The sequence below is a fragment of the Suricata suricatta genome, chromosome 15, assembly GCF_006229205.1.
Source record: "Suricata suricatta isolate VVHF042 chromosome 15, meerkat_22Aug2017_6uvM2_HiC, whole genome shotgun sequence".
NCBI lineage: Eukaryota > Metazoa > Chordata > Mammalia > Carnivora > Herpestidae > Suricata > Suricata suricatta.
In genome coordinates, this window is record NC_043714.1 from 77,424,471 (window position 1) to 77,448,821 (window position 24,351).

The 24,351-nt window shown below is 63.8% G+C and overlaps 1 protein-coding gene and 1 long non-coding RNA gene across 4 annotated transcripts in view; both read left to right on the forward strand.

The window, feature by feature from the left end:
• Positions 1–6,811, forward strand: part of LOC115278769 — a 7,355-nt gene extending 544 nt beyond the window's left edge. Inside the window, exons 2-3 of the long non-coding RNA XR_003903093.1 lie at positions 3,420–3,613; positions 5,380–6,811. This is a non-coding gene — a long non-coding RNA (uncharacterized LOC115278769). The remainder of the gene's footprint in view (positions 1–3,419; positions 3,614–5,379) is intronic.
• Positions 6,812–8,784: 1,973 nt separating this feature from the next.
• On the forward strand, positions 8,785–18,444 carry RHPN1 (rhophilin Rho GTPase binding protein 1). 3 transcript variants are annotated; one of them, XM_029923254.1, is made up of 15 exons: positions 8,819–9,022; positions 11,757–11,872; positions 12,936–13,064; positions 13,436–13,511; positions 14,150–14,227; positions 14,733–14,857; positions 14,969–15,135; positions 15,292–15,470; positions 15,776–15,932; positions 16,014–16,124; positions 16,520–16,714; positions 17,085–17,161; positions 17,365–17,511; positions 17,613–17,762; positions 18,140–18,444. In XM_029923254.1, the coding sequence occupies exons 1-15, from the start codon at positions 8,942–8,944 to the stop codon at positions 18,296–18,298; spliced, it is 1,947 nt and encodes a 648-aa protein (XP_029779114.1). In that variant the 5' UTR covers positions 8,819–8,941; the 3' UTR covers positions 18,299–18,444. The 3 variants fall into 3 exon arrangements, with proteins under 3 accessions (XP_029779115.1, XP_029779114.1, XP_029779116.1); XM_029923255.1 differs by lacking the exon at positions 17,365–17,511 and having other exon boundaries at positions 8,785–9,022; XM_029923256.1 differs by lacking the exon at positions 14,969–15,135 and having other exon boundaries at positions 8,822–9,022; positions 15,302–15,470.
• The last annotated feature ends 5,907 nt before the right edge of the window (positions 18,445–24,351 follow it).

A 24,351-nucleotide genomic window follows, 5' to 3' on the forward strand; every position in this document is an offset into this window, starting at 1 on the left:
TGCCACGTGCCCCGCCTCGCGCTGCCGCGCAAGGGCCTCTGGGAAGGCGCGGGCGCATGCGCGTGGGCTGATGGCCGGGGAGAGGCGGGCGGGGGCAGCACGCGCTGGGCCTCGGGTGCTCCAGGAGCGTGTACGTCGCAGTGCTTTTGTCGTTCGAAGGCTAAACGGGAGAGTGTTGTAGAGAAGCTCCCAGAGGCACTGTCAACGGCCAAGGCCCACAGGGTGCGGGGGCACGTGACAGGGAGTGCGGGGGGCGCGTGACGGGGGCGAGGCGCTGGGCGCCTTCCCGGTGTGTGGGGGGAGGGGAGCGCCCCACATACAGGGCGGGGTCGACCGAGTGTGGGGAGGCCGCCTGCCAGAGGGGACCTGTGAGCACAGGCACAGCCAGGGGGCCGACGATGGGTGACGCGCGCCAGGCATGCAAGGCGGAGGTGGGTTCCCTCAGGGGCACAGCCTTTGTGCAAAAGCTTGGTTTGGGAGGCAGCCGGGAAGCACAGGAGAGGGAGCAGCACAGGAGACCGGAGGCAGCGAGGCTGGGGGCTCATCGGGGCGGGGTCCTCGGGGCGGAGGAAGGAGATGGCACCCCCAGAGCTAGCTGGCTGCCGTGAGGACCAGACCGAGAGCCCAGGGGGCCCCCGCGAAGGTGCTCCGGCGTGCCTGCGGGAGGGAGCGTGTGCGCGTGCGCGGGCACCTGTGCGTGCCTGCAGGGGAAGGGCCGCGCGGGGTGCAGGGGTGGGGGCGCCTTCAGGAAGCTGAGGTCCCGTGGGAGACCGGACCCAGGGCGGCCAGCCCAGGATGGAGGGAGGTGGACACTGGGAGCCGAGGGCGCTGCGCGGGGTGTGGCCGTCGCCGGACCCTGAGACCCCCGTCCCGGGAAAACCACCTGCAAACCATCCGGAGGCCGCTGGGGCGGGGTTTTCTGCGTTACAGTTTGATTGTTGTATAAGTTCTAGCGCCTTTGTTTGAGATGATTAAAGATGCCGCTTTCCTATCTTCTGAACAAATGGACGTTAAGTAAATAGCGGTTTTCGTGCTTTGGTGAGTGATGGCCGGACCGACGCCTTCTGTCTGTCGCGTCGCCGGCCTCGCGCCGCCAGCGAGTGTGTGCGGCCGAAGCTTTGCATAAAGATGGCATCTAATCTGCAACCGCGCCTGGATTTGCCTGGGCCCCACGCAGGCGGAGCGCGTTCTATTCGGAACGCCCGGGAACAATAACCAGAACGGGAGACATGGAGGCTACATCTATCATATGCCTCTTAGAAAACCCCATTGTCAGCATCGGTGACGATGGCATTACCGCTCAGTCACTGAGATTAAAAATTAGTCATACGTGGAAAATAGAAACAGGTTTTCAGGGAGAAGGAAGCTTTGGTTTCACTGAATAATGCCCTTTTTTGCTTGGTAAATAAATGATGCGTATTTTCTGATGATATATATTTTTGGGAGTAGCTGTGAGTAGGTGGTCCCAGGTTTGGGGTACAGGCCTTGTTGTCACTTGGGCGGCTGGGCAGATGTCAAAAGTATTTTATAAATGATATCCCATGCTATGTGACAGTGAGGGATACGGCAGTGACAGTAGACATCTAGAATGTGAATCTTTCTGGCTTAGGTCACAAATGAATCACGGTTTTTGGAATTAAGGGTTTTTGTCTCCCACATATCACGAGTTATCAGTGTGGCATAGTCATTACCCAGGGTGCCGTTTGGCGCGCTGTGGCCTCTCACCCCTGCAAACCACCCACCCACAGAGCCCTACGCTCCTGCCACTCCTCTGTCCCCAGCCCAAGCCCACTGTCGGTGGGGGACCCTGCGCCCTCTGTCAGCTACACATAGAAACAGGCCACAGGGAGCCCCTACACCCCCAGCCCCGCGCATGCCAAGCCTGCGCCCCCTTTTCCTCTGCCTTCTGTGCTGTGGTTGGACTCTTAGCACTCGTGTGGCAGGCCACCCGGCCCCGTGGCCCTCCCCGACCCTAGGAGCGGGTGTCACGCCAATCCTGTGCTCCCGCTATGGCAGAACCCCCCAGACACGCATTCAGTCCCTGTGTCCACTTCTCCTTCAGCTCGCTTTTGATCCGGCTCAGAGCAGCCTTTTGTCCACACCCGACAGACGTCTCCTGGCAAGTTCTCCGCTGGCCTCCTCCCTCAGCCCGCATGAGACGAGGCTTTGGGCCCTGGCTCTCTTTGGGCTCAGCCCCTGATGCCCCGGGCTGCTCCTCCTCCTCCTGCCCACGGTGGGGACCCCGCCGGCCCTCTGCCCGGGACTGTTCTCTGGTGACTGCACGACGCAAACGCCAGCACAGGGCCCTGCCTTCGGCCTCAGCCCCGGGCTCCTGCTCAACAGCCTGCCCCCCCCCCCCCCCCCCCCCCCCCCCCCCCCCCCCCCCGTGCCCTCTGCCCCTCCGGAGCCCCCCGCGGCCCAAGTGGCTCTTCAGCGCTAGGGTCCCCTGCAGAGGGTTAAGGCGAGGGCTCGGTGCTGGGAGACCGACAGGTGCTTCCGGCGTCGGCCTCTGGTCAGAGCAGTACATGCCGACTCCTGACACCCATGCCGGGGCCAGCGCCGGGGGTCCTCGCCTTGTGCCGTCCAGAGGATGGACCCAGTTCGCCACAGAGGCCAGGAAATGCCTGTGGAGCCAGGCCACGCTGCCAAGTTTATAGGAACAATAATTTGTCCCCCTGCTTTCCTGGGGCCTCGTCCCCCAAAGTGCCAGTTCCCCAGAGGCCAGCAGGCAAGCCCCTTCCTCACCCAGAGCCAGACGTCTCCCTCCCGCCCTGTGGGCACACCCAAAACCTTTATATCCAGGAGGGGAAGAGCAGGACTTAGCCTGGGAAGATTCTAGAGTGTGCTGGGCTTTCAGTGCCCCCGGAGCCCCTGCTCACCAAGGCCCCCTGAAGAAGGGAACTTTGAGTTCTCTCGGTTCCCAAAGGGCTTTTTATAGTGTGCCCGCTGCAAGCCAGTCCTCAGTGGCTCTTCCCGCCCCTCCAAACGCCTCCCAGCCTGTCTTCAAATAAGAATAAATATGTGTGTCTGTTCTCTGGGGCCTCTGACAGCCCCGAGCTGGCCCCACGACTCGGAGGGGATTGATGGCACCGGCTCCCCAGGAAGCCAGGTGCATCTTTTACCAAAGGTGGTTTCCGCATGATGAATGGCGTTCTCACAGACACAGAATTGTTGATAGTATTTACAAACAATTCATTTTTCACGTTCTGTTGATTCTCCGCCAGCCTCCCTCCCTGACCCCCCCACGGCTGATGCCTCGGGGGCTATTACTGCCATTGATTAAGGCTTCCTGTGGTCCCCCGGAGCCTGTTACTCCATTTGTCACAGACAAGTGGCTCGCGCACAGCAGTATATCATGTTCTCTTCGTGCTTTACTGTTATTTGTTTTTCAATTTATGTTGTGGGCTCTCCAAGTACAGGTGCGCACCCACACTCCAGGGTCTCATCGCCACATCCGCGGGCACGTAACCTGCGTAATTAAATTATCCGGCTGGACCCAAGCCTGCGCCTCCAAAGCCTGACTCCTCTGCCTCCCGTTCTGAAAAAATGCAAACGTAAATAAACAGCGTCATCACGGCCACCTAATTGAGACTTGGGAACAGGAAAGAGTCACGTAAGTGCCACAACTTGTTTGACATTCATGATTGAACCAAAAAACCCAAACCCACACTTTTCAGCAGTGCTGGGGCTGAGACAGTCATCAAAGCGGCCCAGTCCATGCCAAAGGGGGGTTTTCTAGAATAGCCGATTTCACCATATTTCTGCACTGCGTCCCGACCGCATTTGGAGTTCACTTAGGGCATTTCCCACGGCCAGGCCTCAGGAGACAGGCTCGTGTGTGCGGAAGGTGCTGGACACCGCGGGGGTCCAGCCTTCCACCTCCCGCTGCGCTCCGTGGGCCCTGGGCGGCCTGGGCCTCTTACGACTTGCAGAGACGCGGCAAGGAGCCTGACTTTCCTCCCGGCCTGAGAGTCTGAAGGTCATGTTCACGTCCAGAGTCCACTGGGCTCGTACCTGCCAGGCATCTGTATCCAGGTGTGAGGCAGACTCCCTCCCTTTTCTTCTAACATTGTTGGCACTTTACTTGTTTACACTGAATCTCTAGGCCACCTTCAGGGAGAGGGACCTTTTTCCAGCAGTACATATTTGCACCAAGGTGCACAGTATGTCCAACCATTACTGAAGTCTGCTTTTAAGTTGCTGAGTAAAAATTATATACATCTCATAGATCACTAGACATCGTATAGTCTTGTCACATTTGTGACTGAAAATATTCCTGATTTCTGTTTCTAGCTGTGTGTGTGTGTGTGTGTGTGTGTGTGTGTGTGTGTGTGTGTGTTTTAAGGAAGTTTCTCGAGTGTCCTCCTCGCTCGGGCTGCTACAGCAGAGTACCACACCTGGGCGCCTAGCCGACTCTCTCGCGGCTCTGGAGGCTGAGGCCCGGGCTGCGGGCGAGGCTTGCCCAGGTCTGCACACAGCTGCTGGCTCGCTGCGTGCCCGCCTCCCGGAGAAAGTGAGCAAACTCTGGCGTCTCTTCTCATCGGGACACTGGGGGCCCCGCCGGCGCGGCCTCTCCTGCCCTAGTCACCTCCCCCGAGCCCCGCCTCTAAGCACTGTCACATTGGGGTTCAGGCCGCAACGTATGAATGGCGGGGGTACGATTCAGTCTGTACCGTACAGTTAGCTTAAAACTAGCTCCCTTACCAGGCGCCTCGGTGCCTCAGTCAGTTGAGCCATCGACTCTTGGTTTTGGCTCAGGTCATGTTCTCAAGGTTCGTGAGACCAAGCCCTGCATCAGGCTCCGCGCTGACAGTGCAGAGTCGGCTCGGGATGGGGAGACTTGCGCTCTCTCAAAATAAACTTAAATTCCAAACAAAACTAGCTACTTTACCAAATTCACTGATCAGTTTTAGTAGTTCTTTTAGTTGATTTTCTTGGTATTTCAAATTATACAAGCATGGCCTCTGATTATAAAGACAACTGTGTCTCCTTTCTCTAAGACTTTGTTTCTCTGCATTATTTCCCTAACTAAGAACTCAGCCTTGGAAGGATAGTGGTAGTCGGAGGCATTCACATCTTGTTCCTGATTTAAATGTCAATTGTTTTAAGATTTCAGTATGCAATGTACTCATCATCTGCATTTGACACATTGTGGATCAAGTTTAGGCAGTCCCTTCCATTTCCGTTTTACCTGGGATTTTTTATAGCATAGTGGCTGAATTGTTCAGAGGTTTTAGGGGCCAGCTGGAGCTTTTCTTCTGTCCGTATGTTGGTGAGATCGCCTCGCTGGGGGGTTCCTAATGTGGGAGCATCCTGCATGAGCACGTGCCAGATCTGATCTAGTACTTATATTCAAGGTGTGTATCTGTTTTGTGTTAGGACGCTGTGGCTTCAAATACCAGAAGCAGTGACTGGATTAGAAAGGAGATTGGCGATTTCAGCGAATCCGAGGCCAGACCTCAGGGCCCCAGTCCTCTGCCGCCCTCAGCACGTCTGTGGATCCCCCACCGTCTCGAGATGGCCACTTGCATTGGTTCTGGGTGTTGCCTCCAGGAATGACAGCTTCCAGAAGCAGGGAGACACGGTCTCTCTGTGGGCTTCTCCTGGGTTACCCTGAAGACCTCCTCTTGACCAACTGGCCAGAACTGCATCCTAAGCCTGTGGTGCAGATCAACCCCTGGTTGAAGGCCGGGGGTGACCTCGGCAGATCACTGTCCGACTGGCATTCGGGACAGTGATCTGCACAGGTGTGCCCAGGCCTGGCAGGGCATTTAACGTCCCCGGCCTCTGACAGTGCCCCCGCCCCCACGGTTCCAGCACCCGTGTTTATACACCAGTGGTCTACACTTTCTGCGGCTGAGACTGGCCATCCTTCCCTGGAGCAGGTGGCTTCCCTAAGGAGGGGGTCACACCAGCCGAGGGAGACTCCGTAATGACAGGTGGGGCATGTGGATGGGGCCAGGCCACCAGCAAAGTCGCCGCTTGCGCTCGTTGGTGAAACTGATCCAGGGTGCTGTGTGCCTTCTTTTCATCAGATCTGCCGTTGTAGCCTGGTAAGCCGAGCGGGGGAACCCCCGCAGCCCTCTGACAGGCGGCCTGCGCCTTCTGCAGACTGGCCGCTGGAGCCCACGTCCCCTTTCAGTAGTTTATAGTCTGTGGCTGTTGGTCTCTTCTTGTTTGCTCCCTTCTCTTGGGTCAACTTTGATCATTTAAGTCTTGATACATCCATTTCTCAAGTCTTCTAGTTTACATTCATGATGTTTTCTAAGTTTGTAAAATCTCCCCTGTGGCTGGGTTACTGTTCTTTTCTTAAGAGTATTTGTGTTTTTCCTCTGAGGCAGCCACTACTCATGGTCACCCCAAACCCATTCCTGTCCTCCTGAAAGACAGAGCCTGCCTGTGTTTGGAACGGCGATGTGTCAGCTGGAACTCCTGGCCTCCCTTGTGGCCATGTGTGGCCGTGTGACCAAGTTCTAGGGGGATTGGGGGGATTTTTGCTTTCCTCTTTGACACTTCCTTCTTTCTCCTCCTTAGCACACAGAAATGAGCCCTGAGGAGGAGTAACTGGTCTCTGCTGTGAGGCTGGAAGCAGCTGCAGGAACCGGGGAGGGAAGGCCCTGTGGCCGCGCCCCACGGCCTCCCCCGCAGGCTCCGAATGATGTTCTGGGGAAAAATAGTAAACTTCTCACTCCTCCACACCCAAACAGCTGTGTCCCGATCTCAGGCGGTCAGAAGTGGATCCTAGAGGGGCGCCTGGGGGGCTCAGTCAGTTAAGCATCCAACTTTGGCTCAGGTCATAATCTCACCGTTCAAGGATTTAAGTCCCATGTCAGGCTCTGTGCTGACAGCTCAGAGCCCGGAGCCTGCTTGGGATTTGGTGTCTCCCTCTCTGTTCCTCTCTCGTTTGTGCTCACCCGCTCTCTCTCTCTCTCTCTCTCTCCCCAAACAAAAATAAACATTAAAAAAAAAGCGGGTCCTAGTTGATAAAATATCTTTTCTCGCCGATAGGGCCTCTCAAGGATTTATCAACTTTGTTTTTTCCCAAACACTCAGTTTTTTTGCTATATGACTGAAGTCACCTTTTAATCTTTAGTAATTTTCTCTATATACTGTCTTTTGACTTGGTTAATTTATTTCATAACTTTTACTTAGAATTGTGTATCTACACACACATACACACACCTGTGCGCAGGCAATCAACTCATCTAAGGCTGCAGGATTTCATCATAAATGTATGAGTCCCATACATTTTCTGTAACGCGATTTCCTTGTAGTTACTTTGTAGGTCATGTGCAACTTGTGCTTTAACGTTCTATTCAGACCTTGTTTACAAACGGCTCTTCAATTCCAAGTGGTGGTGGTTCTTGGGACGCTCTCGGTTGCCACTTGGTAAGCAGGCACCTCGAGAACCCGAGCTTCGGGAAGGCTTTGCTACTGAAGGCGCAGTTTCGCCACGCGCGTGGGTCTGCCAGAAGTGCGGGGCGGCCGCAGCCTCCGGCGCCCTGCTCCCTCTCGGGAGGCCCCGGTGGCTCTGGGAGTCCAGGATTCCGTCCTGAATCCCACGGTTGCCAACAACACGCTTCGGCTTCCGGGGCGCTATTACCTGATGTAGGCGTAACTCCCGCACTTAGGAGGATGAAGTGTGGACGTCTCTCTCTCTCTTGTCCTCCATTTGGCCTGGCTTCCTCCCCCTTCACCCCTCTTCTCCAAATAGAATCAAGTAATAATGCCCGGGGCCAAGATGCATTATTATGTCTGTGAGAAAGAATGCCCAGCTGAGTCAGGTCATTCTAGGATTACTTTTCGTGTTCCCTCGAGGTACCGCCCGCCTTGTTTTGTTGCTGCTGTTGCGGGAGATGGCCAGGGCAGGGCAAGAGGCCTGGCTCACAGGGTGTCGCGTGTGGGGGGAGACGGAGCCTGCGGCTCAGCACCGAGGCCCAGCGGGAACCCGGGCTGGAAGGAGGGCCTCGAGGGACACTGGCGTGGTTCCTGCTTAGGCACGGTGTCCCTGCCGATACAAAGGGGGTGTCTTTAGGTGAGGGGCGTCTCACGGGAACTCTGAATGGGTTCCACAGTGACCGGGGTGCCAGGTAGGCTATGCAGGGCCCCGCGTGGAGGAGCGCCGCTCGGACAGGCCTGCAGGGAGCGCAGGCGCCGGAAGCACGCCAGACCTGCGGGCCAGGCTGGTCCAGGAGGCCAGCTGCTTCCAGGCGTTTGCAGCCGGCGGTCGTGGGGGCAGGTGCGGGGACCGGGCTCCGGGGAGAGTTTCGAAGGCAGGTTCTGGCAGCGAGTCGCGCCGGCGGGCGGCCCAGACGGCTCCCGGGCTCCCAGGCCGCGCCTGCGTCCCCGAGCGAGAGGAAGGCGGGCACGCTGGAGGCCCCGCGGCGGCGCTCGCTCCAGCGAACCCGCTGAACACTCCACGGCCAACGTTTTAACGTTTCGGGCAGGCTCCTCAGAGGGCGGCTGGTGCCTTGGGGGCGGGACGAACCGGCGCCGTGCAAAGCTGTGCAGTCGGCCAGGAACCGAGCACGCAGGCTCCCGGGAGGTCGGACTGGACGCTATTGGGTGTTGCTTTTTTTCCTTTTTCCCTAACTTTTCCGCTCGGTGGGCGGAGACCCCGGCGCATGCGCAGTCTGCGCCCCGCCGGGCCGCGCGGCGTCCGGCTGGGCGGTTGCCAGAGGCGACCGCATTCCCCCGGGACTCCGAGGTCGCGTGGGCGGGGCCCGGTCGTCGGGAGCCCGCCTTCTTCCCTCTCTGGTTGGCTGACGCTGCTGTTCGTTGGAGTCGTCGCGGCCGCTGATTGGGCAGAGGGAAGTTTCGCACGCCCGGTCCGCGCCCGCCACCCGCGAGGAGGGAACAGTGGGGGACACTGCGCGGCGCCCCGGAGGGACCTGTCCCGGCCTCGGGTTCCAGGCGGTCAAGGCCCGAGCGGCGAGCGGCGATGATCCCCGAGGAGAGGCCGGACGGCCCGGGCTCCGAAGAGGAGAGCGCGCGCGGGCAAGCCGCCGGCAGCGTTCGCAAGGTGGGCGCGTCCGCGGGGACGAGGGTCGCCGGGAGGAGGGGTCCCGGACCCCCGGTCCGCTTTTGCCCGCCACCTGCCGCCTGCTCCCAAGTCGGCTTCTCAGGTCTGAGCGCGCTGCAAGACTTCTGGCAGCAACCCACTTCACTAGCCCCTAGAGGCCATCTGGGCTTACCTCTGGGGAAACTGAGGCTCGGGAGAGGCCGAGCCCGCGCGTGTTACCTGCCAGAGCTGGGCTCCTGTGCCGCCCGGCAAAGGATGGGAGCGCAAGTCCAGCTCAGCTTTTTCTGCCACGCTCTGGTGGACACTCCGGGGTCCCCTTCCACCTCAGGTGTTGGGTTCCAGTCTGTGACAGCCCGTGGCCCTTGTGCTAGTCCCATCATTCCTCCATTCCTAGCCTTTCCCTCCCTCTCCCAGGACTGCACAGCTTTGCCCTGGGCCCCTAGCTCTGTTATCTGATGCCACTTCCAGCGGTAGGCAGCTGGAGTCTCCCAGGGACAGGAAATGGCTGGAGGACTTCACCGATGGACTGTTTGTCCATTTCCTCACTTCCCACACACCTCCTCCCCCTTTGAGGTCCCTAACCCTGGGGCACTGACTCTGGACCAGGACCGTTTCCAGGAGTAGTGGGGAAGCTCTGGAGAGGGGTGGGAAGTGGACCCCTGCGGAGTCTGTGCTGGGAAGGAGGGGGCACTCAGGCTGCCCCTCTCTGCAGCCTGGCACCTCGGTGTTCCCTGGGCATCACCCACAGGCCGTCCAGTGTCGAGACCAGGTCCGTGCAGGTGCTGCAGGGCTCGGAGGCTGCATCCCCTCCCCCCTTTCGGTACATCTCACCAGGAGCACTCAATACTGGGGAGCAGACGAGGGGTGTGGATGAGGACAGCCCTCCTGAGCTGGTGGCCTCTGCCCAGCACGCGGACACCCCCATCCCCGGATAGATGGACATGGCTGCTGGCCCAGAACCTCTAGAACCTGCTGGAGATTTGCTTCAGAAGGGGCGGGATGTAGCTTTGGCTGTGGTCCGCTCCTCCCTCTCCAGGTCTTCAGGCCTCCTGGAGGGGAGACGGCCCACCTCCTTGGCTCATTCCCTCCTGCACAGAGCGGGCTTGCGGGGGCGGGGGGGGGGGGGGCAGGCATGGAGAAGAGGCACAGGCCAGGAAGACAGCTAACAGCAGAGCAGAGAGAGGAGGGCCATGTTTTGTCTTTTTCCCTCTTGGCACCCCGAGATGTACAGATGAGGGTCGTGCCCAAGGGCCCCGAGCAGGAAGCCCTCCACATCCAGTGTTCTTTCTCTTGATGTTCAGGTGGGACAAGCCTCCTCTTCCCAGTTACCTGAGGATCACTAGGTGGCCTCGCAGGACGATGCCTCTGCCTCTGGGAGGTCCTCCCTGATTGATCTCTCTTCTCTCTTGACCATGCTGGAGTCTGGGAGGTGTGGGGGTGTTGAGTCATAATCTGAGGTGGCTGTGCACCAGGAGCCTTCCACTTGGGAAGGTGTGAGGCCTCCTTTAGGGTGCCCTCAAGGGCCTGGGACAAGATGTAACCCCCAAAAGGTCTGAAACTGCCCCTGCCTGCCAGCAGGGGGTGTATATCAAAGAAAACAGGCCACATTTCCTCAAATATGTGGAAGACAGTGGACACTGCAAGGGGCCTGACCTCAGCACCACCTGAATAAAGCCCTGTCCCTGCCGTCAGGGCAGTGACCTGGAGGCACTGTCCTCACCGCCACTCTATTCAGGCCATGTGACCAACTGTGGGGATGTTACCCAGGGAAGGTGCATTCTGGGAAGTTCCTCCTGACTCCAGGGCTGGTGACTGTCGTAGACGAAGGCCCTAAATGGCCAGGAGGAGGCATGGTGGCCATGGCTGCATGGTCCCACTGCGGCCCAGAAGGCTGTTCCAGCCCCCCGTCCTGGCTGCCGCCGAAGCCCCTCAGCTTCCCTGCCTGAGTCTCTGGTCACCTGGCCGCAGCATGACTCTGACTGGGAACCCCCATCTCTACCTTCTGCTGCTGCACGGCTCTCTGCTTGGGGGCTCCACACGGGCAGGTGGCAGGATTGTCCCGTGTAATGAGAAACCGTGGCTAAAGGGCCAGTGGGCAGTGGGGAGGCTGGCCTGCTGCCTGTGAGCTGGGCGACCCTGGGTCTGTGGTTTGGCATTTGCCCAAAGGGACCCCGCATGTAAACAGCCAGCTTGGGTGACACCTTCGTATCACGAATCAAGACATGTATCCCAGGGTCCACGTGGGCCAAGGACCACAGGAGCAAGGTAGGCTGGAAAGCCAGCCTCCAGCACCCCGTAAGCAGGCCCCTTTCCATTAGCACCTTGGCAGGAGCCAGGACGAGTCATCCCCCCAACCGTGCTAGAACTCATGCTAGAAACGTGTGGGTAGAGGGGATTATGGGGGTGATGGAATGAAGTTCAAAAGTGCAGAAGGATATGTGCTCAGCCTTTGGCCACCTCCCGCCAGAGGCTCCCAGAGCCCCGTCACACTGGTGCTGTCTGCACAGAATCGGCCCAGCTGCTTCCTGGGGCCCGAGTGCCAGCCCTTCCCCCGACCGCTGTGCGCTGCCAGCCCTGACCGCCGCCACGCCCCTCCTTCCCGGCATCCTACCTCAACTAGGCGTGCCTGGGGAGCTGGCTTGGGCTGCACCTGTGCCCCACCCCCTTCCCCACCTGCGGGAGCCGTCTGGCATTCGTGAGCTGTTGGCCTCTGTGACCCTCGGCCTCTCCACAGGCCTGTGACCCCCTGGCACAGACACCGCGTGGCCGCCTGCAGAGCCGCAGGGCCCAGGTCCACCAGCAGATCAACAAGGAGCTGCGGATGCGGACGGGCGCTGAGAACCTGTACAGGTGAGGCCGGCCGCCGCCCCGTCCCTTGGGGCAGTGGTGCTGCTGTCCCCTGAGGCCCCCTAGACCCCAGCCTGTGTGGGGTTATGGGAGCAAGGCAGTGACCCAGGCAGCCGCCTGACCCTGTGGTCTGGTTCAGGAGACGCACGTGTGGGCCAGTGACTATGGCCATTGCAGGCTTCCAGGAGGAGGGGCTGGGCTCCCCGGGGTCTGGGGCAGCCGTGCTGCTCAAATGGAACCCTCCCAGACAACCCGGGCCCCAACCTTGCTGGACTTCCCTGGCAGGGTCACCTCCGGGCCAGCCAAGTGCCGTGCAGGGCTGGAGGGAGCCTGTGTGCAGTGCCCTCTGCTTTCTCTGGTGACCAGAGGGCTTTCTCAGTAGAGCCACCGGTTGGGCTGAACTGTGACAGGTGTCCCGAGACTGAGCACCCAGGAAAGCGTCCTCCAGGCTGAAGAGCTGTCTCTTACTTAGAACAGTGAGCTGCACCTCCTCTCAGACCCTCACACATGTCTCCGCGAGCCCACTGCCTGGCTGGTGGCCCAGGAAGATGGGCTGGCCTGCCAGAGCCCCAGTCAGTGTGCACAGAGCTGTCCGACTGCATCCAGGATGCGGCTCTGCTGGGCCAAGGGGCCCTAGCCGCCCTGTATCCCTGTCTACCCCATCCCTGATCTCAGCCTGGCCTCCCTGGGGACCCAGGCCCCGTCTGTCCGGTGCGCAGATAGAGGCACAGAGAGGGGCTGACACCCGCCCCCCCCCCCCCGGGAAAGTTGGTTTTGTGTCGCTGTGGAAGGCACACCAGTGCCTGCATCCAAGGAGAGAGGTGGTGGGAGGCGAGAGCCTGTGCCCTGGGCCAGAGTCACCATGTACACGCGTGATGGACAGGAGCCTGCACAGACTACAGGGAGGCTCAGAGAAGAGGGGTCATCTGGTGGACCCTGGACCCCACAGTGCCCCACCCAAGGGGGCTGGGCCTATGAGCACAGGCTGGGGAGGGGCTGCAGGGAGGCCCAGGGGCGCGTGGCCCGGCGGCAGAGTGGGGCTTCAGCTCAGTCTGGCCTCCCCCAGAGCCACCAGCAATGCCTGGGTCAGGGAGACAGTGGCCCTGGAGCTGAGCAACGTCAATTCCAGCCTGCAGCTGCTGAAGGAGGAGCTGGAGGAACTCAATGGCAGTGCGGAGGCGGACCAGCCAGAGGGGTGCGTGTGTGTGTGTGTGTGTGCGCGCTCGTGCACCTGAGGGTGGGGCTGTGTGTGGGGGCAGTGCGGAGGCGGACCGGCCCGAGGGGTGCGTGTGTGCGCACCTGTGGGCGGGGCTGTGTGTGCGGGCAGTGAAGAGACCGGCCTGAGGGGTGCATGCTCCCTCCGGCAGGTGTGTACGTGCAGGAGGATGTGGGGCACATGTGCAAGACACCATCCAGGGCAGCATCTGCGTGCTGTGCGGTGTGTGTGTGCAAGACACGTATCAGAATCAGGAAAGAAGGGTTACCAGTGCCTGGAGATGTAGGGAATGGCCACTGGGGACAGCAGGGTCCAGCCTTAGAGTCTGGGGTCAATGGTTCTGGTTCCAGTGAAGGTGTCACTGTCCCTATGATCCCCCTGGGGCTGAAGGAGACCAAGGAGCTGGATTGGTCCACACCCCTGAGGGTAAGCGCTGACCTGGAGCCCTGGGGTCTGGTGGGACACGGCCCTGCCCTGGGGTCTGAAGGGGTCGCCAAAGCTTCCTGGTCCAGCCATCACGCGGGACAGATGAGGAAACAGGCCCCGAGGAGGGGGTTGGACTGCAGCTGCCAAGCCTGCCCAGGCTGCAGGAGTAGGCCCGCCACGGGGCCGATGCGGCAGAGCCTCGCATGCTGCTGAAAGGCCGCGGTTGGCCACACGGTTCCCGACTCTCACTCTGAGGGTCAGCACTGGCGGGGGGCTGCCCCCTCTGGTCAGAGCCTCTGCTGTGAAAACCTGCTGGTTCCCAGGGTCCTCCCAGGGGCTGGTGATCTAGGCTGCCCAGCAGGCAGCACGGTGAGGGGCCCAGCTCCTGGGCTCAGTGCCCTTGCCTGCCAAGCGGCAGGAGAGCACCTGCTTCACAGGAAGGGCTCTGAGCAGAAGCAGCACCAAGTCCCCGAGCCCCGTAGCTACGGGGGAGGGTCCCCAAGACCAGAAGAGGGGACCTGCCACCGCATACACACCAGTCCTCAGCCCCTCTCCAGGGGCCCCGGGGCCTCCACCACCCACCGCCTCGTCAGGCCGGGTGAGCAGGGAAGGCCCGCACCTGCCCCTCCCCCAAGTAGGAGCTGATCTCTGCGCACTTCGGGGAGGACAGTGCCTCGTATGAAGCGGAAATCAGGGAGCTGGAGGACCTGCGGCAGGTGAGTGGGCCCCTCCTGCCCGCTCCCTGGCCAGGACCCCCCAGAGACCGGCCACCCCGGTTCACAAGGGAAAACACAGGTTCAGTGAGGGACAGAGGGAGGGAGCTCAGTGTAGACAGGTTCATGCAGGAGTCCCCGCCAGGGGCAGCCCTGGGGACAGTCGGGAGACCAGCACACCCCGAGTGTGCATTAGCACAAACACAGGTAGGGCACACAGGTGGCCGAAGTTCTGTCCTCATCAGATGCTGCTGGCCCCCTGGGAGTGGCTGCCCTCTGCCTGTCCCCTCCCCAGGGAGCCTGCCTGGGCCTCTCCCCGGTGTTCACAGTGTCCTGGGGATGGCATGCGTGGTCCATGAGAGCGCCAGACAGGGCGGGTGTGCCTGTCCACCCCTAGACCCTGGGGTACTCCCATTGGGCTGGGGCAGCCAAGGGGGTCCCGGGGTGCAGTGTGTGCTGTGGGACAGGGGTCTAGGGTGCCAAGCCCCAGCTGGTGCCTGCCCCGCAGGCCATTCGGACCCCCAGCCGCAGCGAGGCGGGCCTGGAGCTGCTCATGGCCTACTACAACCAGCTCTGCCTCCTGGATGCACGCTTCGTCGCCCCGACCAGGAGCCTGGGGCTGCTCTTCCAGTGGTAGGTTGCGGGGGGGCGGGGTCACTGGCCTCCACAGACTGCTCCCCGAAGCCCTTGCTGTGACTCCCGGGTGCTTGTGTGGGAACTCCACGCAGACTCACCCACCCACAGGTATGACTCGCTCACGGGGGTCCCAGCCCAGCAACGGGCACTGGCCTTCGAGAAGGGCAGTGTGCTCTTCAACATCGGGGCCCTCTACACCCAGATAGGGGCTCGCCAGGACCGCTCCTGCCCCGAGGGCACCGGGCGCGCCACTGAGGCTTTTCAGAGGGCTGCTGGTGAGGGGAGCCCAGCCCCACGGCCGCAGTTTTCTGGGGTGGGGGGAGAGTAGACAGGATAGCCCCCCAGTGTGGGGGGCAGAGCAGATGCATGGGTCTTCCCGGGGGGGGCCGGGGGGGCAGCCCTGTCCTCGCGCTGTGAGCGCCCCTCCGCAGGGGCCTTCAGCCTCCTGAGGGAGAACTTTGCCCGAGCGCCCAGCCCCGACATGAGCCCGGCCTCGCTCTCCATGCTGGAACGACTCATGACTGCCCAGGCCCAAGAGTGCATCTTTGAGGGCCTCTTGCTGCCATCCCCCAAGGCCCCCCAGGGTTCCCTGGCTCGGGAGGCTGCACAGGTGAGGACAGGAGACCTGGCCGGGCCACGGTGGCCCGGTGAGCAGGAGGGCCTGCATCAGGGGTCCGGGCAGGGACGGGCAGGGTGCAGGTGCTGAGTCTCCTGTTTGTTCCCAAAGCCAGCTGTCGCCCTGGTCTTTGAAGCTGCTCAGGACCCGGGGGTCCTGAGTCCTTGCCCCTGGGGCCCAGGTTCCTGAGCCTGGCTCAGCTCATTGTGTGGGGCAGGGCCACTGGGTTTCTGGTTGGGGCAGGGAGAGGACGGACCACTGAGCAGGGAGCCCCCCGCGCCCCACCCGTGCTCTGGCAGGTGGCAGCCGAGTACAGGCTGGCGCACCAGAGCACCGCCCAGCCTTCCATCCGCGACTACGTGCCCTTCGCCTGGACCACCCTGGTGCGCGTCAAGGCCGAGTTCTTCCGCGCCCTGGCCCACTACCACGCGGCCGCGGCGCTCTGCGACAGCCCCCGTGAGTGCCCCCCGCCCCTCGCACGGGTGCCGGCAGGGGCCCGGTGCGGAGGGGCTCACGGCCGTCTCTGATCCCCACCAGCGGCCGAGGCGGACTGCCCAGCGACCCCCCAGGCCGTCCTCGGGCTCCCGGCCACGTCTGGGCCCCCAGGTGCCGCACCACCTCAAGAGCAGGAGAGGCGCAGGATGCTGGGTGAGGCGGCCTGGCGAGGAGGGGGCTGGGGCCCGCCGAGGGGGACAAGCGACCCCTCCTTCATGAGTCACCTCTTCCGGGCATGTCTGGTGTCTGGCGACTTGACACCCTGCCACCTTGCCTCCCGATGTCCCCTTGGCGGCTGAGTCCCAGGCAGGGCCAGGGCGGGGAGGGGGGGCGGGAGCCTGGGCAGGAGGGGGCAGGTGGGCGGCGGCTCTTCCCCGGCCTGGTCCTCTGCACCGGGCAGCTCCTCCGGGAGCAGCCAGTGGGCCCTCGAGATGGTCCCAGAAGCCCTCAGCTTCCCTCCTCCTACTGCGTCCAGGGGTGGGGCAGGCGGGGCTCTGGCCTGGGCCAGGTGGGCCCCACGGAGCATGTGCCGGCTGTGTCCCGCGCAGGCAAGGCCCACCTGAAGCGCGCCATCCTGGGCCAGGAGGAGGCCCTGCGGCTGCACGCCCCGGGCCGCGCCCTGCGGAGGGTGGACCTGCTGCAGGCCGCGCTGGCCCAGGCCCTGCGGCGCTCGCTGGCCAGGTACTCGGAGCTCGACCGTGAGGACGACTTCCTGGAGACCGCGGAAGCCCCCGACATCCCGCGTGAGCAGCCCAGCCCCTCGGGACGGGTGTGCCGGCCACGGACATCAGTGGCCCGAGGCCTGTGGCTGCCGTTGAAGCCAGTCCACCTCCAGGGTCCATGCGAGCGGTGGGCCTTCGGAGGGGCGCACGCGGGCACACACCCCGCTGTCCCCGAAGCGGACCCCCGCCCCAGGGAGGCCGCGAGCAGTGGCCTGGGAGACAGACCCACAGGCCAGCCCCGCCCCAGCGGCTCCTGCTTTACAGGAGAGCGGAGACTCCCAGGAGCCCCCTGGGGCTGCTGAGCAGCCAGTGTGTAGAGCAGGCTGGACCCTGGGGCTGAGGGTCCCTGAGCCGCGGCCTGGTTGTTTTCCCGTCACCTTTGTCATTGCAGCTGAAACACAGCAGAAGCCAGAGATCAGGGCGCCCAGCTTCTCCAGGGTGAAGGTGACAGATATCTTCCACCGGCTGGTGAGCACCCCTGCTCGGGCACCCCTCTGCACCTCAGCAAGGCCGCCCAGTGCTCCCTGCCCTGGCGGAGGGGCCCTGGATAAGCTGTGATGGGGGCCCCGCCCCTCTGCCACACCCAGTTTTTGACCCAAGACGTAGAGATTGGGGAGAGGGGTGCCATGGTGGCCGGCCGAGCCTCTGACACCCCTTCACTCCACCCCCAGGGGCCCCCGTCCGTGTTTTCAGCCAAGAACCGCTGGCGGCTGGTGGGGCCCGTGCAGGTGGCCCCGGGAGAGGCCGGCTTTGGCCTCACGCTTCGGGGGGACGCGCCTGTCCTCATCGCCGCCGTCATTCCTGGGGGCCCGGCCGCGGTAGGGTCGCCGGGTCGCCGGGTTGAAGGGGGCAGGTGGGACTGTGGCCAGGGGTAGCAGGCGCCCACAGGGGACTCAGGACCACCCCCTCGTCCCTGCAGGCGGCTGGCCTGCGGGAGGGTGACTACATCGTGTCCCTGAACGGGCGGCCGTGCAAGTGGTGGAAGCACGCGGAGGTGGTGGCGCAGCTGAGAGGCGCAGGCGCGGACGGCGTGAGCCTGCAGGCCGTGACGCTGCTGCCGCCCGGCGCGGTGAGCCCGGCTCCCGGGGCAGCGGGGAGGCGCCTGCGCAGGGGCCGCCCTCACCGGTGTGGCCTGGCCAGCGGCCATCTGTGCCGTGGCCTCTACCTGGCCGAGGGTCCCTGTCCTGGACGGGGCTGCAGTCCTCCCCTCAGTGGGCCTCTGTGTGCCCGCACTCCCGGGGACCTCTGGCAGGGGCGCCGCTGTTCCACGCTCCCCTCCCCCAGCATGGCACCCCTGCGGGGCACTGCGGCCTTGTTCCCCTCACAGACCCCGCAGCCTGCCCCTGGCACGCCAGCCGCCCCCTCCCCCGTCACACCCCGCAGGCTGGCCACCGTCAGGCCAGGCCCAGAAGCCAACTCTTAACTCATTTCTGTCCCCAACTGCAGGGGGACCACCGGCCGGCCCTGGGGGTGCTTCTGCGAGGTCAGAAGGAGTGTGGGCAGGGGCCACCAGCTCCCGCACCAGCCAGCCCCAGGCCCCTCCCCGGCTGGAGCTGCAACACCAAGAGGGGCAAGACCAGAGGGAGGCTGTCCCCACACCCCTGAGCCGCGTGCCACCCTCCCCCTCCCCAGGCTGGGAGTGAGGGGCCTGCCCCTCGGCCCCCCGCCCCCATCCTGAAGGACTTTCAGCCCAGTTTGCTGCCCCACCCGGTGCCCGGAGCTGCCCATTAAAAAGACCATGTTAGATGAGCCGTCCGAGCCTGGTGCTGGGTGCTGGACCCACACATGGGAAGTGTCACACTTGCTCTGCGGCCCCTGGGCTGCCCCCTCCACACATGCCCAGTCCCAGGCAAAGGGGGCGGGCCAGCTGCTGCTCAAAGTCAGAACCCGGAGGGCGGAGGCCCAGATCCGCACTCCCCCCGCGCCCCTGCCCCTAAACGGCCACCATCCTGTCCACACCCTACCTCAGGACTGGGTCAGCCTCATGCCAACTTGCACTCCTGACCCCGTCTAAGGGCCCCGCCACTGGCCCGGCCTACCTGGCACACCCCTCCCCGGCCGGCTGGGCCCATCCCCACAACAGCTCTTCCTGACCCATCTACTTGCATCCGCGGCCCGCACACCAGGCGTAGATCCCAAACCAGACCAGCGGCTGCTGTCCAGGTCTCACACGCGCTTCCCGGTGGGCCCGGCCCCCCACGCCGGCCTACCCGCCCCGGCCCCGCTCCGTTCTGCCAGGCTCCGGGGGCCGGGGGGCCTGGAGGCGGGGCGGCAGCCGGGGAGCAGCCACCTGGAGCGGCCGCGAGTGGGCGTGGGAGCCCGGGCGCCTGGGAGCGCGTGGCCACCAGGGGGCGGCCGCTGCCCGCTCAAGCGGCCTCGGCGGGCGGGACCGGCGGCGGGAGGCCCACCTGCAAGCCGGGGCCGCCCCTCCCTGCCCCTCGGTGGGAGCGGCCGCGTCCTGGTCCCCGCTGGCCTCACCTCCCTCCTACTGTCGCGCTACCGTGTGGGTGGGGCGGGCGTGAACGGGCAGGTGGCCTTGAGGGCGGGTGCCTGGAAGACGTCGTGCGTAAGGGAGGGCGGCCCCGCCTCCCTGAGCCTGGGCAGAGGGCGTCCAGGTGCGTCTGTGCGACCGCCCGCCCCTCCTGGGAGAACACCCCTCTCAGCAGAACCAGGCAAGGTCACCTCTGCGCTTACTAATTTGATTAATAAAATTGTGCTTCAAGGAGGCCATTGCCCGCTAATCAGGGATGACAGGCTGGTCCAGGAGGGCGCTGAGACTCCCCTGCCTCTGGCAGCCAAGCTGGACCCAAGAGGGGTGCACAGGCTGGGGGACAGAAGCCGCCGCTGGTCTCTGCATTGCGCTGGGGGGGGCCTTCCTGAAGACCGCGCCCCTGCCCCCCCAAGACAGCCTGCAGTCTCTGCCCCCCAGCACCCTGTGTCCGGGGTCCTTGCCTCTGGGGTGGCTGGGAGCAGGCTCTTTCTCCCTCATCGGGGGCGGAGCGCAGACAGGGAGCTCTGGGGCTCCCGGAGACCCGCTGGCGAGGTGCTCCCTGGGTTGGAGTCCAGTTCTGGGCCACAGGGCACAGTGCTGGGCCCACAGCTCACCCTCGGACTGGGCAGGGCTAGACATGGAGCAGAGCCTCACCTCTGCAGGCATCGACAAGCCCCTTTTCCTCATAGGAAAGTGGGTATTGGGCAAGGTAGAGACCAGCTTGAGTCGCACAGGGCCAACTGAGGCTCAGCCCGCAGGTGCCAGCCACTCGAGAGGGCCACCCTGGGTCCACCTCGCCAGTTGGCCTCTGCTGCCTTGGCGCACAGGAACGGTCTCCCTGTCCAGGCTGCCTGGCGTTTCCCGGTCCAGCCAGGCAGCTGGAAGCAGACAGAGCCCTGGGAGCCCTTGGGAATGAGGTCACGCACCTAGCAGAACCTGCAGCTTCGCCCCACTGGTCAGTGGGGGCCCTGGCACTGGCCCCAAGCCTGCCTAAGCCGGCAGCTCAGGGTCGCATCAGCAGGGAGGGGGGCGAAAGCGGTGGGAGGGCCTTTGCTGTGTGTGCTGGAGGGGGAGGGTCACGTCCATGAGAACCCACCTTAACTGAGGCCTTTCTCAGGCGGCGGAGGCTGTCCTGGTCAGGCCGTATGCCTGTAGGTGTGAGGACGGTGTGTGCCTGCCTGGCCCACCCACGGCTCTGACGCGTGTGGGGAGCCTGGTATCTGCCCACCTGACGGCCCCACACCAGTCCTCCAGCATCACTTCTGCCCTCTGCCTGTGCTCCCTGGCCTGCTGGTCTGGCTGGAACCCTCTCAGCCTTCCTCGGATTCGGCCACACCTCCGGCGCCGGCTGCAGCCCTCGTTTCTGGCTCAACCGCATCACCTGTGTCTGCCTCACAGCCGGGTCCGGGCAGAGACCACAGCAGCCCATCTGCAAGTCCCAGAATAGCTGGGAAGACTCGGTGACCTGGTGTGACGGTCCCACATGTGTGCCCCCCCTCCCGGGGTGAGAGGCTCAGTGCCCGGGAGCTTCCCTGGCACAGAGCAGGGCCCGCAGGTGTGAACGCGCGCATCAGCTCCGAGCCGCGGGCGTGAGGATGTCCCGGCGCGCCCTGCAGCCCCGCGGCCCACGCAGGAACATCTCATTTTCCAGAGTGGTCCCCCCGGGCAGGGAGGTCGGGGGTGAGTGCGCGCCGCGATCCTTTTTGCTTTGCCGACAGAAAACTGCCGAGAGGGGGAAAGGCAAACTCCGTTTCGCTTGGGTCAGCAGTGAGCTGCTGGGAGATTAATGTGAGGAGAGGCGGGCGGAAGGGAGCCCTGGAGGCGTGGGAGGCGCAGGCTCAATGGACGCGGGGTGGGGGTGGGGGCCCAGCGATCCACAGGGGAGAGCTGGGGGCAGAGGGCAGGGGCGAGGGCCATGGGGTGGGGGACCTGGTTCCCTCTGCTCCCTTGTCCCTCCCCTTTCACTCTCCTCCAGCTCCCCTCCCACCTCGCCCCTGCCCCCACCAACTCAGCCTCTGCGAAGGGCCTCAAAGGGCCTCGAAGGGTCTCGGAGGTAGCCTCAGTCTGCCCCTGATCCCCTAAGAAGTGGGAGTGGCCCAGGAGCCTCCCAAGCTGTGCCCCAATCTGTGCCACAGCCCCGCAGAAAGGAACCCTGCTAGGAGTCCCAGTGGCCCCTGAGCCCGGCGCTGAGGCTGCAGAAGGCGCTCTCCAGGGACCCTCCAGGGGTTTGCAAGGCGGTCTGATGCCCTGAACTCACACAGCTCCATGGGGGCCGGCCCAGTGGTCCCCGGGCCCTGGCGGTCCACAAGTGGGGTATGTGGGCGGGGGTGAGCCCGAGAAGCAGCAAGGAGAGCTAGCTCAAGGCCCTGCCCTGCGGGGGAGGCTGGCTCAGAGGTTCCAGAAACCTCTGTGGAGGCTGGGGTGGGGTCCAGGTCCCAGAAAGCCCAAGGCAGCTGTGCCCTCGGCTTTCCCAGGCTGGGCCGTTGCTGGACCTGCTGTCACACTGCAACAGGTTCCCCAGAAGCCCCCAAAAGTATGTCCCCCCAGAACTTGTGAACGTGCCCTTGTTTGGAAAACGTCTTTGCAGGTGTAATTGAGGATCTCTAGATTAGACAATCCCGATGACCCCGATGCATGTCCCTGTGAGAGAGAGAAGAGGCCATGAGGAGTTGGAGGCCGAGGCTGGTGGCCGCAGAGAGGCTCCGGAGCCACCGGAAGCTGGAAGGGACCAGACCGGATGCCCCTCCAGAGCCTCGAGGGCCACATGGCCCTGCAGACACCAGCTTTGGCCTCCTGAGCTCCAGTGCTGGGGGAGAACAAGTTTCTGTTGTTTTAAGTCTCCAGGTTTGTGGGCGCATATTAAGACGGCCACAGGAAGCCCACAGCAGCCTCACGTGCGTCCGCGTCTTCCCGGGCCTCGGCGGGCCCTTCTGCAGGAGGGACGTGCCCGCAGGCAAGCCGGGAGGGCTCTAGGCTCCACCGAGGCTGCTCGGGCAGAGCCCGCCCCACGCTTACGATGCCCACCCACCCTCGCCCCTGATGCACTTTGAGTCACAGTGGCCTGAACATCTGCATTTGAGGGGCTGTCCAGCTGCAAACTGACCTCCCCTCCTGCCGCCTGCCCTGCCTCCATGGCCTCCGAGCACACGGGCATGGCGCCCCGGAGGCTGTCTCCCCGCCTTACAGCCTGGGTCCCTGACGTGCGGCTTCCTGGGGTCTCAGCCCAGCGTCAGGGTCCAGCGGGGCAAGGGGGGCAGCACCAGCTGGTCACTGCCTAGCGGGCCTCCTTCTAGGGGGGCGGCGGCATGGATCCGGGGCAGCTCTGGAGGCTCCTGGGTCAACCCTGCCTCTGAGGGGATGGGGTAGAGCGGCCTGGGCCAGGCGGCTGGGGGGGTGGGGGATGTGGGAAACAGACACCGAGGACAAGGGAGAAGTTGAGGTCTTTAGAGGGGCCTCGGTCCAGGAATGTGGGGTCACTGAGCCTGTGTGAAGCTACATCAGGGCCTCGGAACCGCCCAGCCCAACCCCCGGCTGTGTGTTAGGGGGCAGAGGCCGCAGGGCTGCCCACATTCGGCCCTGTGCCCCCCCATGACCCCCGCCTCTTCAGGCTGCAGCCGGCAGAGGTGGGGGGAGGTCTGTGCTCTCACCGGCCTTGCAGCGCAGTCCACCCGCCCAGCTCCCGCCTGTGTGGAGACACAGACCCGTTTGGGACCATCTGCGGGAGTGGAGAGGAGGTGCTCACGGGGCCGCGGGGCAGGGTGGAGGGTCGCAGCCCGAGGTCCGGGCCCAGTGTGGCTCTCCAGGTGCTGGAGGAGCTGGGCTGGGCCCGAAGGTGGAGCCCGCCGGCCAGGGAGGCCCTGACTTCGACTCGCTTGGCTGACTCCGGACGCTGGAGGGCAGGGTGGTGGCCAGTGTGGGCAGAGGGGCCCTGGCCTGGCCAAGGCTGCCCCCAGGCGGGAGCAGGCGGAGGTGGGAGGGGCTTCCGGGGGCAGATATGGACTTTAGCCCCTCCACATGCCCGCTGGCTGGGGGTGGGGGCGCCTCGGGAGGGCTGGGCCCCCTGGGAGGTGCCAGCTCCGTGCTGCCGTCCCCGCAGGCTGTGAGGGCCCTGGCCAGCGTGCACAAGTGCGTGGGCCAGAGGGCACTGGGTTTTGCCCCTGCTGTCCGCCGGGGGCCTCCGTTTCCCAGCCCGAGGAAGGAACAGGGAGAAGGCCTGGCCGTAGCCGGTGACGTGAAGCCCCCTCCAGGCTGTGTGCGGCCACCCGCCTCAGCCAGCACCTCTGCCGGAGGGAGCAGGGCAGACCCGGCCTGTCCTGGGGGCAGAGGGACTCGGCTCACAGTCCAGGAGGGGCGAGGGCAGGGCAGAGAGCACGGTGACCGGCCCGAGTTCTCACACCCAGTGCCCCTCGGGGAAGATCTTTGACCTCCGGGCTGCTCCTGTCTACCCCCCCAGCACATCCCTTCCAGACAGGTGCCGGAAGCGTCAGTTCTGCGCCTCCGACCCCAAGCTTGCATCCCTCCTGGTGGTGATGGGCACCCAAACCCTGCCTCTCGGGAGGCTGTTCCCTCCCCCCAGCCGGGCCCTACCAGTTCCTTATGCAAGCGTCCCTGTGCTCTCCTGCTGCTGAGGACCCCACGTCCTCCCCTGTCATCCCCTCCACCTGCCCAGCCTCTCCTCCGGGGAGCCTGGACCCTCAGCCTGAGGCCGGGGGCATCCTCCTCACCCGGCCTGGGAGCAATGAAGGCAGGACATGTGGGGAGAGCGCAGGGGCCCACGGAAGCAGGACAGGGAAGCATGGGGCAGAGCCACCCACCTCAAGCCTAGGGTTCCGCTGGGCAGGGGCCGTCCCCAGGGCCACAGAGGATGCCCCTCTCGAAGACTGCAGAGACAGCAGCTCAGGGTGTGTCATGGGCCTCAGTTTCCCTGCTTGAGCTCAGGCCGGGAGGAGGCTGTTAGGAGCTCTCCTGGAGGGGACAGTGCCCCTGATCCTGGACCCCTCATGAGGGCGCATATTGTGGCTGAGTCCCTCCTCATGTCTCGGGAGGTCAGCCCACCCACCACGGCCCCACAGGCCCGGTGTCAGGCCCCAGGCCCACACGGAGCCTGCAGACGGTGTGGCCCAGGAGGACGAGGTCAGCCCCGAGGAGGCAGGGGGCCACCCTCACT